Source organism: Rattus norvegicus, chromosome 6, assembly GCF_036323735.1.
Source record: "Rattus norvegicus strain BN/NHsdMcwi chromosome 6, GRCr8, whole genome shotgun sequence".
NCBI lineage: Eukaryota > Metazoa > Chordata > Mammalia > Rodentia > Muridae > Rattus > Rattus norvegicus.
Genome location: NC_086024.1, coordinates 63,614,086 through 63,630,171, shown reverse-complemented (window position 1 = coordinate 63,630,171; position 16,086 = coordinate 63,614,086). Strand labels below are relative to the sequence as shown.

The following is a 16,086-nucleotide window of genomic DNA, read 5'->3' as shown; positions in this document are numbered from 1 at the left end:
GATCCCAAATTACAGTTGGTTGTGAACCACCCTGTGGTTGCTGGAAGAGCAGTCAGTACTCTTAACTGCTGAGTCATCTTTCTAGTCACTGTGTAAAGCTTTCTAATGCAGATAGATGGACTTTGATGGCTTGATTTGCTAAATTGGCTCTGGTTAAACTACTTAGTGATCAGCTGCCCAGGTAAATGTTATCATCTCCACAGGATGGTAACTTATACCATTAACTTGCCAACCTTTGTTCTCTGTGGTATAAATGACCTGTGTTCAGAGTCCAACAGCAACAGAAACAGGATTGATCAGCAAAGACGTTTACAGATCTCATGATTATACGACCCAGAGATTTGTGCAGCCTCTCTTGGAAGCAAAGCCACACTGATGATGGGAATCAAGGCAGAAACATTAAGATTAATCTGATAACTTTATTCAATATTTACCATTCAGCAGCAATCAACATGAACATCTGAGCTAACAGAATCTCTCAAAATGTTCTGCTAGATAGCTGCTTGAGAAATACACTTACATGATAAAGTCAACTATTCACTGCCGAAAAAAGAAAAAAAGAAGGAAAAAAAGAAAAGGCTTCAAGAGCAAATAACACTGATTTATTGTGTGCCCAAGCACTAGTCAAGGAATCTACTAAATTACACAGGAAACGGAAATCAAAGGGGTTTTGTTATCTTATGCATATCATCTTACTTAAGGGAAAGATTTTACTTCTTTAAAGCAAAAGAAACATGGAGCTTCCTACATACATGTATAAGTATATGTATGTATATATATATATATATTTTTCTTTTTAGGATGTGATTACAAACACAAAGTGTTATTATCAAATGCAAACGCTAGTTTGAGAAATTTCTAACTGCAAAACCTGCAAGATACAAAGCTAAAATTCATAGGTTCCTTTCCTCAATATGAATACTTTCACTAAACATAAATATTTTTACATATATTAATCTTTTGACATTCAAAATTGTAAAGTCAATATGGCAGAATTATTGTTAAAAGCACATATGTACAAATAGTTTCCATACATAAAGTATTTGGCATAATTATAACAATCATACTGCATCCACAACTGTTTGCTTTTTACTTTTTTTTTTTACACATAATGGTATCTCTTATTAAAATTAACCAGTTATGTACAAAAATACTTGAACATTTATTATAGAAAACCTCTATAACCAGCCTCAACAGCGTATACCTGCTGAATGGTTTCATTAAGAGAATATAAAAATGTGGCCACTGCCTTCCAGGTAAGCTAGCAACAGAAAAACCAAACACAACTAAACTAAAATGAGCTTCCCAACAAAAGAGGGAAAATATTTAACAGCATGGTTTAAAATACAGTTCATAGCTATTGTCAATTGAGTGTTATAAACAGTCAGTAAAAAGAAAAGACAGAGATAAATAATACATTACTACATACAAGGTGCTTTTTTCACACTCCTACAGCTGGCGCATCAGCACGTCTAGTCGATCTCCATTTAAGATGCTATGTTGCTGTATCCATGCTAGAATGGTCCACAATCCTCCTCGCCCAGAAAAAGGACCACAGGACGAGCAGAGGTGCTCAGCTCTCTTGGTAAGAAGGGAGAGTTTGAGGAATTACTTTATGCAGGATTCAAAATTAATGCCCTCACCTTTTCAAAGTCCTTTTACCATTCAATCATGTTAATATATTTTCACTAAGGTTTTGTCTTCCTTCACGCTATTGATTTAATACTGTCCTGTATCGATTCCTGAATCCTTGTTAATGGGACACAGTAATTTGTGACTTTTTAAACCTTGCACACATGCTCTTCATCAGCGACACGTTTTGTGTAGGAAATCATCAAGTAAGGAAGCACAAAATTCAAGTAAACACTTCTCCTGGGGTCTTTTGCTTAATCTAGCTGATTGGAACTCCGAAAGCAAATTGCACCTTGAAAAGTAATACAGTAGATGGCATGGTGTCAGGGCACTTAAAGATTTAGCAACCGATTCACAAAGCAGAGTTAAGGATGTAGACAGCTGTCAGACTTCAAAGAAGTATTTTGCTTAAAGAAAGAAAGAAAGAAAAAAAAAAAAGCAACTTCCAGTCCCGATCCTTGTAACCCTTAAGTATCTAGTCCAACCAACAGCCTGCTTTAACCTTTAATTCTGAGGATGTGTGCTCAACCTTCTGCTCAAGGGGAGAGCCAAAGTGGTCACCTTCTTTACTGAAGTCTTAAGAAAGGGCCATTGTGTTAGCATGTGCACAGACGGGATCAGCTTTCTCAGAGTATCAAGTATTCAGAAAAAAAAGGTATACAACATCATCACACATCCTATTGCTTGACAATATTGTATTGGCTTTAAGATTAAACTACGTAAAAAAAGTGAACATAAAAAGGTACAAAAGGAGTCTTTTTCACAATTTACCACTTTCAAATGAGAAACATTTTAATGAGACTCAGCCATACTTCATGTAACATCTGGCGTTTTAGATCAGTAACTTTTAATATTGTGCAACATTATTAATAAGCAAATTTAATTCCATTCATTTAAAGAAAGGTCTGAGTAAGATATTTAAAGTGCCTACACTAAATAAATGTCTTCTCATCAGACTTAACTTGTAAACGGCAAAGAATTCATCGCAGGTACATAGAAAAGTGACTTAGAGCTGAGACACCTTGCGGGGCAGGGGCCTGGGCCTCGGGCCAGGCTCAGTCCTACGGGTTCCATTCTCCAGGTGGCTGGACCGCGCTGCCAAGGGCTTGGGGGGCAGAGCAGGTGGCTCAGAGGTGACAGGGATGGAGAGGCTGTGAGGTAGCGGGACAGGGCGTCGCAGAGTCCGCTCGTAGACACTGTAGGGGGGCGGGGTTTTGCTTTCCTTGCGTACAGGTTCCTCCGACCCGCTGAAGCTGGGCACTGGCATGGGCACGGGCACGGGCACCGGCACAGGCACCGACTGTTCGTTGGCTTGGTTTTCAAAGCCGGAGGTTTCTGAAGTGCTACACCGGCTAAGCGAGGAGATTCCACTGCTGTAGCTGCCGGACAAGACTGGGGAGTTGGAGCTCAGTCCTGGGGAGTTGTACTCCACTGGAGATGGGGTGAAAGACTGTACAGAGCTCTGCTCCCACCAGAGGTAGGGTCATGGGAGAAAAGAGACAGGGGTTAGAAATGCTTCACCACACACGTACTTGACTGACTGATTCTCTATGAACACAACCTTGGATTTATAGGAAAATCTGTCAACACCTCTAACCTCCAGGAAGGAGGGAAAATATATCATCTACAGCACCCAGCCTGTGGTAGTTTACGTTAGTCCAAGCTAAACAGACATCTGATTCAAATGTAAGCGTTGCCATCTGCAGTACTGAAAATACACCTCCAGATGCTTCTCTGCAAGACCCCCAACCCCATTTACCCAGTTCACCTCACTACCTACTAGACTAAAAGAGGCTAGGGGACTCGGAGGCTATCATCAGTCCTGTCTTAACTAGGATAAAGAGCTTTGGGGGTGTGGCTTGGCCATGGGTCATGATTGCTAGATAGGATGCAGGGAGGCTCGAGGAAGCCAGTAGGACAACTTCTCACTGGAGGAGAATCCTCACACCCGAGTCTTCTGGGAGCTACTGACACTGGAGCAAAAGCAGCAAAGTGACAGACAGCATTTGGATTTTTGCCTGAGATGTAAGCCATTTCATCTGTTGGTGTTTTTCAAAGGCCTAATTTAGTTGATAATTTTTGAAAATAGGAAATTTTCCTCATAAAGCCCAGATTTGTGGCATTTCATAAGGTCCTAGACACTGCAGCAAGAGCCCACAACTCTTTACGGAGGTGATCTGAAGACAAGCAGGGTGGTCTCCTTCAGATGGGGTATGAATACTTGAGCATAATATAGGCTCCCTCCTCTACACGGTGCTTCAGCCAGCATCCTTCACCAAGTGTCAGCTATCTGGCCCTGCCAGAGTCTGATCCTTACTGCTTCCTAGTCCATGTCATAAGGAGAAGCCATGAGTAGACTGCCTACGGACACACTCTTTGGGTATATTCAAACCCTATTAGAATGGTAAAATTAAAAAAAAATAGAAAAATAAGAACCTCAAATTTGTTTAGCCAGTGCTTTCTAAACTTACGTGATGACAGACCTTTTCCCTTTCGCCTAACACCTAAGGTCTTTAATGTTTTACAGTGTGTACTTTGGTATTCTAGGCTAACTTACCTTGATGTTTGCCCTGCAGCACGTGTGTGTGTGTGTGTGTGTGTGTGTGTGTGTGTGTGTGTGTGTGTGTGTGTGTGTGTGGTGTGTGCAGAGACATGTGGAAGCCAGAGGTTAACCTTGGGTGTCATCCCTCAGAAGCTACCCACCTTGTTTCTCCCTGGCTTGGAGCTGGCTGTCCAGTGAGCACTGAGGAACCTCCATTCCCTATTCCCTGTATTGGGATGGGTAGTACACACCACCACATCTGGATGGGTAAGCATCTGCTTTTTTACATGAGTTCAGGGAGGCTGGACTTAGGTCATGTGCTTTCAAGGCAAGCACTTTACTGACTGAGCTACTTCTCCAGCCCTTAACCTCTCATTTAAAAAAATATAATGCTGGTAGCACAAATCCTTTCATTTAATAGGAGTGTACAATTAAGCATGATGGATTATGAGATCCAGATTCTCTGACATCTTTTTCAGAAAAGAGATCTCAAATTCAATATAAGACAGGTAAGTTCAGCCTTCTGTCGATTCTAATGCATTGGGGGTTTAGGCACACCCCAAATTCTATCAGATAAGACGCTGAAGTGCATTCCAAGTATAGGGAAGCTTGAAACTTGGGAGTATTGTGCCCTCTAAAGTAACCTGGGAGTTATAGCACAAGGAGTGATCTCATATTTCTCTCTCTGTCTCTCTCTCTCTCTGTCTCTCTCTCTCTCTGTCTCTCTCTGTGTGTGTGTGTGTGTGTGTGTGTGTGTGTGTGTGTGTGTGTGTCCTTTGAGCCCTATTAATAAAGCTATGTTATATCACAAGACTGCCTCTGGGCCAGTATGAATGCCTGCAGGTCTCTTCCAGGCCAGTACAGAGCAGCTTGCTAACAGAGCTATTTAATAGGCACTTGAGCATGTTCCAGTAAGACTGTCTTTACTCTTTAAGAGTTTAATCTCTCCAACACTACTGCATTATTCCTACTCTGCATAATGGGATTGGAGAACACAGGCGATAACTCCATCACAGTGTGTGGGAGTGAGAGTGAGTGCTTTTGAGGGTTTATAGACACAAAGATGTGGAAGCGCATGCTGCTTGCCTTCCTTACATCAGGATGATGACAAGCAGTGGCTTCCAGAGCAAACACTGTCACGTGGACTTCATGGTAACAGCTGCACTGCGGAGTAGTGACAGCAAAACTAGAAAATCATTTGCCCTTCCAGCAAGATTTTACATCAGGAATTTTGGCAATGAAAACCAAGCCACACTTTTTTTGAGGTGCCTCCCTCCCCGTGGTGTTTCTGTTTCCATCAGTGACAATCATGAGCAGGACAGATATAGTGGGTCATAACCTGTCTTGAAGTGTTTGTGGAGACCAATTTGTCCTTTCCTCTCAGCTAGCACTGTCTTATCTACATGAAGGACACAGGGTGTGGAAACCTAAGTGAAGCTGGTCCAAGTCTTTCCTTTTACCACTCACTCCAACTTCCTGTTTGCTCCTGGGGCTGTGTTTCTCGGCACCACCCTTCCCCAGAGTGATGAAAAGCCTTGTAGCCAGCCCAACTGAATGTGGATAGAGTTAAATCTTATTCTTTATCTGCATGAGGGATTTGTATGTTTAGAGGTGTTAACTAGCCTGCATTCACATGCCAGCTCAAACATCTGGCTAGCTTGTCCGCCATCCTGTCCTCTATAATCCAGGATGGCTTTATAATGTGGGGTGTCTTTAATATGAAATATTAGGAGAGAAAGTTGGGTTTGGCCTTGCCAAAATGGAAAAGGTTGATGATAAAGCCCAAAAACTTCCAGAAGAGCATTTAGTAGAGTTTGATTACTGGTGTTTTTCAATCCAAGTACACACACGTGTGTTTAATGTGCTCTGAATGTGTTGACTACAGTTTATCATGTTCTCGCTGCCATTATTTGGAGAATTGAACTGCTCCTCCTCCTAATAATAATAATAAACAGCAAAACAAACACTGAAAACAAACAAAAAAAAATCACAATCCACAAGGAGTTCTGAATTCTTGGTTAAAGCTCTCCAAGAGGAAAAGCAGCAGGGCTGTTTTCTGGGTCCCCTCCCCTTTCTTGGTATGTTCTTAGTCTTGTCTGTGGGAATGAAAACACCTTTTGATGTACTTAGGACGAAGTTTAAAAAAAGGATTAATCTTTGGACCCAGTCTAATGACAGGCCTGTACCTTCAATGGAGACCGTCCAGCAGGTGAGGGGGACACGGATGTTGTGTGTCTTGCTGGCGAAGCTGTAGATGGAGAAAGAACATTTTAATTAAGAAAAACCAGAGAGCTGCACATGCCCTCTATGTGTGCAAACCCAAGCTGATGTGTTAGTATATAAGGATCTCCTCAGCCGGGGAAGAGGAAAATGGAGAGGAGAAACTACATAATGGCTGTTTAGAAGAGATTCCTCATAGAAGATGGTGTCACCAAGACATGGGCCAATTAGTGAAACGTCATTGGTACACACATGATGCTTTTGAGTAGAATGGTATGGCCCCAAACTGCTCCATTGGCCTTTCCTTTCCTTTCCTTTCCTTTCTTTCTTTTTGTGCTGACAAGGCTTCATGTAGTCTTGAGCTCCGTACGGATCTGCGGTTGACCATGAATTCCTCCATCTCCTGACTACCTTCTGAGGGCTCAGGTTGAATGTCCGTGTTGCCATCCTTGGTTATCCTTTCTATACCCCGAAGACCATAAGCCTTTCATCACTCAACTGTTTTATCTCATAAAATGCTCCTGGTGTAAAGTGCCTCCTGTCTTTGGCGTGAACACTGATGGGAAGACCAAGGCCACCCAGGCAGCCTAGAACAGGCCCATAGAGATGTTCAGTAAGCCCTCCCTTTTACCGCACCTCCCAACATTCTTAGTGTAGACAGAAAGCTTGTCTGTGTCAGGACAAAGAGGGATCAGCTTCCTATTTCTTCTCCAATGCCTGTCCGGAGTCTTTCCCTCAGTCCCCTGGGTGGGGACCTTCAGATATCACCATCATGGCAAGAGTGCCTCTCTGGGGTTTTCAGGTCTGATACCAGGGACCCAGCATGTGTGGCATGTGCTCTTTGTGTGCTTACAGATGAGATCTTGTTCCTAGAGTGTAACTGCATAGCATAAAAACAGCTTGTGACCCAGTCGATAGGGCGAGGGCAAGCCATACTTCCCATTTCCACACTGAGTGATTTTGGCGAGCGTGAGCTATGTTCCTCTGTGATTACCTGCCACTCTTCCAGCCATCACACTGAGGCTTAGAACTCATAAAAACCTACAGAGAGGCTGAAAGGAAGAAAGACAGACAGTTGCACAGCCCCACCACACTGACACAGATGATGACATCGGGACAGACCATGAAAGCAACCAGTACAGAAGGGACAGCAGCCCTACCAATCTACTTGGGAGGAGAAGGGTTGTCCGGCTGTGCTGAGCCCTAAGAGACCACAGAAGGTGGTCCATTATCACACTGCAGGGTCATTTATACAGGTCAGCTCCTGCCTCTATTCCCACACGTTATGAATTCTGATGAGGAAGGAAATCTCCTATGTACAGAGAAGTCAGTTCCAATGGGAGTGCACATCTATTACTACAGGTCAAGGCCTCCTGTTGTACTTGACTCAGTCTTAGACACGGCACAGGCTTCGAACCTAATGCTCATTCTCAGAGCTATTTTGGAAACGTACTTTCTACAAGCCTAAAATAGGGCCACCAGCATCCTTTTTGTCTCAGATGCCCAGGCAGCATTGATAATATCTATTCCTTAGTCAGACCTATCAATCTTATTTTCCTTTCGAAATACCTTTCAAATTCCCATAATTAGGGACACAACCAAGCTTTTAAATGTGTATCACCAATGAAATGCAAGCAATTTGGCTGCTGAGTCCTCATTTCCATAATCAGACTGATGTACTAATGCAGATGATCAATGGAATTAAGTTTATCCCTCTTCTGTCTTAAACATCTTATGTAGCTGCAGGAACTATTCAAACGATGAGAGGCTACAATGTAACCAGTGAAACGGGATGTTCAGTCTAGGGAAACCTGCCAGGGAAACAGCACTGCGTTTTCTTTGGTTCATAGGTCAGCTGTACCTGGAAAACTCCAGCAGACATGGGAAAGTGCTGACAAGATCTGGTTACTGGAAAAGGCAATCAGTTAAAGCAGGAGGCTTCTCTTAAAACTGCCCCACATGCAAGTCACCAAGCAAGTACTCTCTTCAGAGGGAAACTGGCCTTTCCCCAACAGAAACTCATCAAAGAGCCAGCTCTGCCTTTGCCTGTGTTTCCCTCGGGACCCAGGGCCAGGCTGGAAGTTTCCCAACCGTTTCAGCACTCAGATGTTAGGGAGCAGAAAAATCCCACAAATGGCCTGGTAAAATGCTGGTTCCAGCCTCATTTCAGGAACATAATCCACCAGCTCAGAAGACCTGAGGTTGTGCTTCATGAGCCACAGTTACAAGAGATGCAGGTCCATGCTTCAGCCCTTTGAGCAATACCAGTGCTGGGAGACAGAGCTCTCAGAGAAGCAGATAACTCAGGGTACCAGAGGCACCTCAAAGCCACTGAGCACTGGCTCTTATTTGAATCAGCTGAAACACTGATGTCATGGTGGAAGGTTCTAGAAATCCACTGAGTTAGCAGAGATCAGTGCACGAGAAGGGGAGAGGCCAGAGTGAGGGGCCCACCAAGCAAGAAGGGTTAAGCACGGAGTCAGGAAGAAGATGGCACGCTCAGTCTTCCGAGGGGCTGTCTGACTGTATGACAGAAGTGAAGGGAGAGGAGGAGAGAACTAGAGGCAAATTATGTTGCTAGCAAGTTTTTACCTTGGAAACCAGATGCCTACCTTTCTCTGAGAAATTCAAGGCAAACTGAAATATACTTATTTTATGAAAGCGATTATTCAAATGCTTCGAATACCCACCAGTCTGTGTGGGCCTTGGAGGGACAGGGGGAGAGATAAGTTTCCCACTGTCCGACATGTTCTTGGCTTCTTTCCCACTGTCCAGGCTCCAACTGCTAGGGGTGGGATTCACAGCTGGAAGGGAATAACACAGCTAAAAAACACAAGATCCAGCTTTGCCTTTCAAATGCTTGAGATCTGAGGAGAACGTCAGAATTATCTAGAATGAATGAAAAAATCAACTGGACCTCAAAGGGACCACAAAACCTTAAGCTGTAAACAAGTAAGCAACTTCCCCAGTACTAAACCTCTCTCTAATTGGTTGCCTAACAGAGTTGACATTTAATTGAGTAACAGCGGGTCTCTTTATTTCCCTCAAGCTGTCAAACAGGAGTACCAATCTCTATGCCAGGGAGTAGCAACCTGCTGAGAATTCCAAATGGGTTTAGATGCTGAAAAATAGATTGAAAATATAGTCATCAGCCAATTTATAGAAATCTCTGGACAAGTGGCATCTAAAGGAGGTAGAGAGGCAAACGGCACTCTCATATTTCGACCGTGTGGCAGAAATACCAAAGTCAGGGACAAGGGTGCCACACAATCTCGAGCTCACTGACCAATCCTTTCCAGAAAGGACGAGTTCCAAATGGAGGGATTACACTAAATAAGTCCTGAGAAAACACAACTTGGACTGCTAATAGCATCATTATTATTTCGCGATCCATCTGCTCCATGCATCAAGATGTAGGACTATGGGCAGCCCTACTAGGAAGCAGGACAGGACACAAAGGTTATGAGACTACGAGGGAACCAGAGTTCCCGCTTGCTTCCTGTGCAGATACTGCCATCTGATGGACACAGTGGGAATTGCCACGTTTTATTCCTCCAAATGACTGCTTTGATTTAATGGGGTGGAATTATTTTAAACATTTTTTTCCCCCTCTGTTTCTTTTATATTTTCTGGGTGGTTTTCTTTAGTAAAGTTGGTTAAAAAAAAAACCAAAACAGAGAATAACAGCACAGCCCTAGTTTGTCTTGGTAAAGATCAAAGCTCGACTTACAACATTAAAGCTAATTCCATGCTTTAAAATAATTTTGGCTAGCTCCTCGCTAATTTTCATCTCCCTTTGGGAAGTTTTAATGTTAATGTATCAGTGTACCAAAATGGTAATACAGCCTAGTTCTTAATGGGGGCAATTAAAGTGCACTTTACTGGGACATTTCATTAGTGAGTCTTGATTCATTAGCCTGCGAGACTGCTATTTTTGAGGCCTGACCCTGAGAGGCAAACGGGTGACTTTGCAAGTCCCTGGTCCCCAACACCCACAGCGGAGGAAGTGACATTTAATCTGCTCTTCCTGGTGTGAGTGTTGCTAATTGGCTTCTTACCACTATGCATGCGTTAGGTGTGTGCATCTTATTTGTGTGTGCACGACCTTGAGGTAGGCCGCACTCCACTAGGCAGCGCATCGCAATGCTTACCGGGTAGTTAATGGTACAAGAGCCCACCTGAGTCACCACGACAGCTGGCTGAACACACACCTTGTGAAGGAGACAACGGGTGGGGACTGTGGAATCAATCTGAGGAATAGCTACTTCCATGGTGCCAACGAGTGGCTTAATTGGCAACTTTGCTTCAGGAAGGGCAGGCTTTGCCTGAGCGCGATGAACAACAGGACACAAAGGAGCTCCTCGTTGGCTCAGATCGTAATAGTTTATGGAGGATGATGGGTTGGGGTAAACTATCTTTCAACGAATTGCCAAAAGATCACACTCATCCTGCTCATTAACGGTCTAGAGCCCTACCTGCTACATGATACACAGAACACTGGAGGAAATGAGACCACGACAGACCCTACAGGGGTTGGATGATCTCATCGGTACCCACCTTTCTCAGGTGCAGAAAGGTTGGGGTCACTGCGAGGCAAGGCCCCATCTCCAATATGATTAAACAGCATCCTCTGGAAAGGGAGAAGAGTTGGTTTTTATGATATAATATGTTGAGATATGATGCCTTTTGGAAAATGAGATGGTTATCTCCTTATGAAACTCTTTGTTCAAAACATTTCCTATATGGTATGATGAGCATAGGAACAGATAATTAAACTATATTTAAGGGGGAAGGGGGGGACAGAGTCCTAAGTTTTCTGAGAGAAACATAATAAAAAATGGTGTTTTGCCTTAAATGTAAATGGTAAATAATTACTCATAATGAACATAGGGAAAACTAATAGTACATAATAGCTAGATATGGCACTCTTTACAAGTGTATACTGCTAGACTGGCAGTATGACATAAGGATGAGAGGAGAAATATTAATTTAAAAATCTACTATATAGATAAACTTTATCGTGGTTTAAATCCTACAAGAGGCAAAAAATGAGCTAATGAATATTCTATAATTTTTAACCTACGAAAACACCAATCTTACATAGCCCTACGTAACTTATGAAAAGAAAAAGTGGAAACCTATAGCATTATACATTATTGTAATTTTGGTAATATGTATATATACTGCTTCAAATTTTACCCAAGGCAGATCACTTGGGACTAATCAAGGAAGCCTTTCAGAGTTTCCCATGCTGGCACATGATCTCTTAGAGCAGATGAAACAAACTGAAATCCCCTTGCAATGCCAGTGACAACGGGAAATAAAATTGGTTAGCTGGTTCAGCCAAACGCACTCAGAAATCATTTCTGCAAGACATCAGTGCTGCGCAGAGGAGGTATCCTGGGCCTTTCGGGAAGATCACACAATCAGCAAAGATAAACCAATCAAGCCAAATCCCACTCGCTCTCATCCAATTCCAGACGCAGCTACAGACTTCTGCCAGGATGGTGTAGAAAAACAGAGAAATTAGCTGGAGCAGAAACAAGTAGTTTTCTCTGCTCTTAAAATTAGTCCCAAATAAACTGTGAAAACTCAGGGATACAACACGAATCTTCAACTTCATGCCCGCCCTCCAGTGCACATACATTATCCCTGGATTGAGCCCATGGCCCTGTGCTCACTCAGGATTTTTTAAGTGAGGGTTGAGTGACAGGCAGAACCACATTCCCTAGCTCCTGTGACACCTCCAGGACACAGCCCCTCTCCCGGTGACTCATGGAAGATCAGTGGCAAAGGCGGAACAGATGGCCCCTACATTCCTGTGGAAAGGAGTCAGCCGTAGCTATTCACAACAGCTATGTGCAAACGGGAAGCTCTGGGCAGAAGCAGGAACGTTCTGCTACATTAAGTTGTTCTTCTCTCTCCAGACTTCTGTTCCATACACGTGCAAACACACACACAGATGGTTCACTCGCGGGGCTTTTCCTTGAAATGGTGTAGCAGCAATGAAATAGGTTGAGATCAAGGACCAGGCCATCCATGTCAGTTTCACTGTTAGGGTTGTAACCCCGATATCCCTCTAGAACAGTGGTTCTTAACCTGTGGGTCCTGGCCCTTATTGTGGGTCGCATCTGATATCCTGCTCAACCTGTGGGTACCATCAGATATCATGCATATCAGATATTTACATTACGATTCATAAAATTAGCAAAATTACAGTTATGAAGGATTCATAACAGTAGTGAAATTACAGTTGGGGAAATAGCAACAAAACAACTTTATGGTCAGGGGTCACCACAGCATGAGGAACTGTATTCAAGGCTCATGGCATTAGGAAGGCTGAGAACCACTGCTCTAGAACGATGAGTCAGATGGTATTCCAAACAGTGGGCAGAGACTGGAGGGGGACTGACTGAGTCGTCTTCCAACTGGCCTTGGCACTGGTTGCTTTTGGCAGGTACCTTGCAACTCTGAAGAGATTCACACACAATCCCACACTCTCCCATTCCCTAGCTTCTGCTTCACCCACAGGAATACCTGGGAAGGCTCCACAGGCGTTGGGTAAATGGCACTGCACGGTCTATCTCTCGGGGACAGGCAAGAGTTTTCTCTGGAATGTTTGTGTTTGTCAGACAACAGAGGTGAAGCTGGGAAGAGAAGCAGAAATTATCAGTGAGCAAGCCAGTGGGGCCTTAGAGAAAACCAGAGTGCTGAGGCAGCTGACCACAGGACGGGTCACGGAAGCCACAGTTCTTAGGGCCTGGAAAATTCTCAGGGCATCCCCAACTCTGCACTAACCTCTGGCGCTCGACGGAGCAGAACTCGTCACATTAGGTGAAGCAGAGTGAGTGGAACTCAGGCTTGAGGTAGATGGGCTGGGCTGCAAACATAAGGAGCTACCGTCATACATGGTTAGAAGCTTCAGTTCACAGTGACATTTGAAACAAGACACCAACATTCACATTTGTTTTTCAAATTAGCAAAAAGAAAAACAAAACCCCCAAAGGCCATTTAGAAACAGAGCAATCTTGTTGACTCAGACCAACAGTGAAGCTTGCCTGGATTCATCAGGCCTGAATTTCTACTACGGCTGAAGGAACACACACATATTGAGTCTCCGCTCTAGTCCCTGACCTTGAACCTTTCAGCAGCTCTCCTTCCCTGTGGTATAAAGAGAAATACTTCTAATCTTGGGGGCATAAATAGAGAAGTGCTTCTAATTTTACATTTATTGATTGATTGGGCATGCGCGACTCTCCCCAGTGTGAGCGCATGTGTGCGTGGCGTGCATGTGGAGGTCAGAGGGCAGCCTGCGGAGAACGTAGTTCTCTCCTGTTGCTGTGTGTGCCAGCATGCTTGGTGGCAAGTGCTTACCCACTAAGCCATCTAGCTGGCCCAGAGAGATGAGTGTTTCTAAAAGGGACACAATCTGCCTTCTCCTTACCTTCAAAACTCTGTTCAAAGCATACAATGGGAGCCACATAGTGGCTGTTTCCAAAGACAGTTCTAGGAAACCCAGGTTTATTTTGCTATCATAAAATAAAAATGCTTTAAGACTCCCATGTACTTTAAAACCATGCCTTTTCTTCCATCTTTTTATTACAGAAAATTTTCTTATATAAGTATGCAAATTTTATCCCGGGGCCTCAAGCCACAAGGGAACTCATAAGGAGTTACGGGAGAACACTAGGAGGCAGCTAGCGTATGTCGACATGCTCCAAGAATCCAGGACCCAGGGAGCCAAGAGCTACCAAGGTCAATCTGAAAGCTAAGCAGCTTGCCTGGGCTTTTTTATTGGTCGCTTATATTTTCTTAAAGTGATAGGCATTTTGGAGAGAAACGTCTTTGTGGATTCCAAAGGCCAAGAAAGCAACACTGAGAGCTTTTAAAAGGTTGGTCCTTAGGTCAAGTTCTTGCTTGAAGGTCTGTTCAAGAGCCCAGCAGAATGAACAGACACTCTCATGATGCAGACAGAAACGGAATAAACATAAGCAGACAAAAAGCTAATGAAGTACCTGCATGTTAAAGACTTCATCAGAGCTTTCTGATTGCCCTGTAATATTGCTTACTTCAGCAGAGGCCTGGGAGGACAGCGAGGACGAGGAGTACCGGTTGACAGCTGGGTAACTTAATGGGCTGTTTCAGGGGAGAAAAAAAAAAAGGCTGTTAACTCAGTCTTGGAACTGTATTTTATCACATGCTGGCAATGGCATGAAACCGAAGGGAATAAACGTATCCTGTTTTGTTTTCTCCTGTTTGCCTCAATATAATGGAATGTTTGAGTTTGTTTATTTCTCATGCTGTCGCTGTTTTACCAGGGGCAGATGTCTGCAGCTGCCTCCGTGGCTTAATTATTTCACTAAGAAATAGAGAATTTGACAAATTGTACCATAAAGAACGAGAGAACCATTCCAGATCATCTTGCGGGGGGCTGGCAAATTGTAAGGTAATTCAGAATATGACTTACCTGCGTCTAGGGATTACCCTGGTACCATCTGGACTCATGGAAGCAGGGGCTGAGTTTCTACACACACGGGGGCTTCCGTTAGGAAAATGGACAGGGCTGGCCTGGATACAGGCAGGGAACTCCTGAAGAGGAGGAAAAGATCACGATTGATTAGAGCATCTGATCGATGAGGTGCTTCGACCTACTACACATCCGCCCTCAACACCAAGGAGTCTACCTAGGGACCAATTATAGCGCTAGTGTCATCAAGCCTTCGGACGTGAACATTTGTTTCCATAAAGGGTGGAAAACAGCAGGAACGCCACCGTAATATTAGAAGCTCCCTGGCAAGTGCTGCAGTGTGGCAGAGGAGCCAAAAGATGTCACTATTGGATACTTCATCCACAGACCCAGGAACACAATGGCTGTGGTTAGACTGCCCTACCCCGGCCCTTCAGCACACACCTGTATCCCGAAGCTCGATTTCATCACAAAGAACTGGTCCACCAGTTTTTTGTGAAGGGGCCTCATGTCTTGAGGTACGAATTTCTCATGCACGGCCAGCCCAAATTCCAGAATCTGTGCCTTGATAACAACAGAAGGAAAAGACTGCTTTAGTGACTACATCTCATGGATGCTTGCCTGTGGACCACCATCGCTGACCTGCTACACTGATGAGTGGGGACAACAGTCACTTTATATGGGGGTCACAGGATCAAATAAATCTTACACGGGGATTTGAATTTGGGTCTGTCTGGACTCCCCAAACTTGACTTTCCTACTTTACCTTCCCCAAGTATCTCAACATCTTTAATGATAACCCTCTTTGGTGGCTATGGGTCCCTGCCCCCCACCCCCATCCCCTTCCCAAGGTGAGGCAGGGATTGGGGCAAAAGCTGTTTCCTGTTTGGAAGGTCAAGCAAATCTTTTTCAGGATGACACCCTCTCTCCTGCAACAGCCTCCCAATCTCGAGCGTCACAATATTTTTTAGGGGAGAAAGGAAAGAAAAAAAAAAAAGAGCAGGAACTCTGTAGCAGTTGCTGTGCTTTGTGTTTTTCTTTAAAACAATTATTCTTGCTCACTTCCTATTATATTCAAGGGGTCCTGTCTCAAAGCAAAGGAAGGGAAGGGAAACATTAGACTTTGCTCTGCTCAGCTATTGATAGTGTGTCATTTCTTGGGTTTGTGTGACAGCTATCTTCCGCATCTCAGTAAACTGAGGTGAGACTACAGCATCTTCTCCTC

General features: G+C 43.9%; 1 protein-coding gene across 5 annotated transcripts in view; it reads right to left on the bottom strand.

The window, feature by feature from the left end:
* Positions 1–399: 399 nt before the first annotated feature.
* Dock4 (dedicator of cytokinesis 4) overlaps positions 400–16,086 on the bottom strand; it is a 389,723-nt gene continuing 374,036 nt past the window's right edge. For 3 of the 5 annotated variants that reach the window (XM_039078126.2, NM_001427091.1, XM_039078125.1), the window contains 9 exons: positions 15,306–15,425; positions 14,862–14,983; positions 14,410–14,530; positions 13,193–13,274; positions 12,932–13,041; positions 10,952–11,024; positions 9,085–9,198; positions 6,361–6,422; positions 400–3,094 (listed from right to left, as the gene is read on the bottom strand). In XM_039078126.2, coding sequence (XP_038934054.1) covers positions 2,639–3,094; positions 6,361–6,422; positions 9,085–9,198; positions 10,952–11,024; positions 12,932–13,041; positions 13,193–13,274; positions 14,410–14,530; positions 14,862–14,983; positions 15,306–15,425 — 1,260 coding nt within the window. In that variant the 3' untranslated portion in view covers positions 400–2,638. The remainder of the gene's footprint in view (positions 3,095–6,360; positions 6,423–9,084; positions 9,199–10,951; positions 11,025–12,931; positions 13,042–13,192; positions 13,275–14,409; positions 14,531–14,861; positions 14,984–15,305; positions 15,426–16,086) is intronic. The other 2 variants (XM_039078128.2, XM_039078129.2) reach the window with 2 other exon arrangements.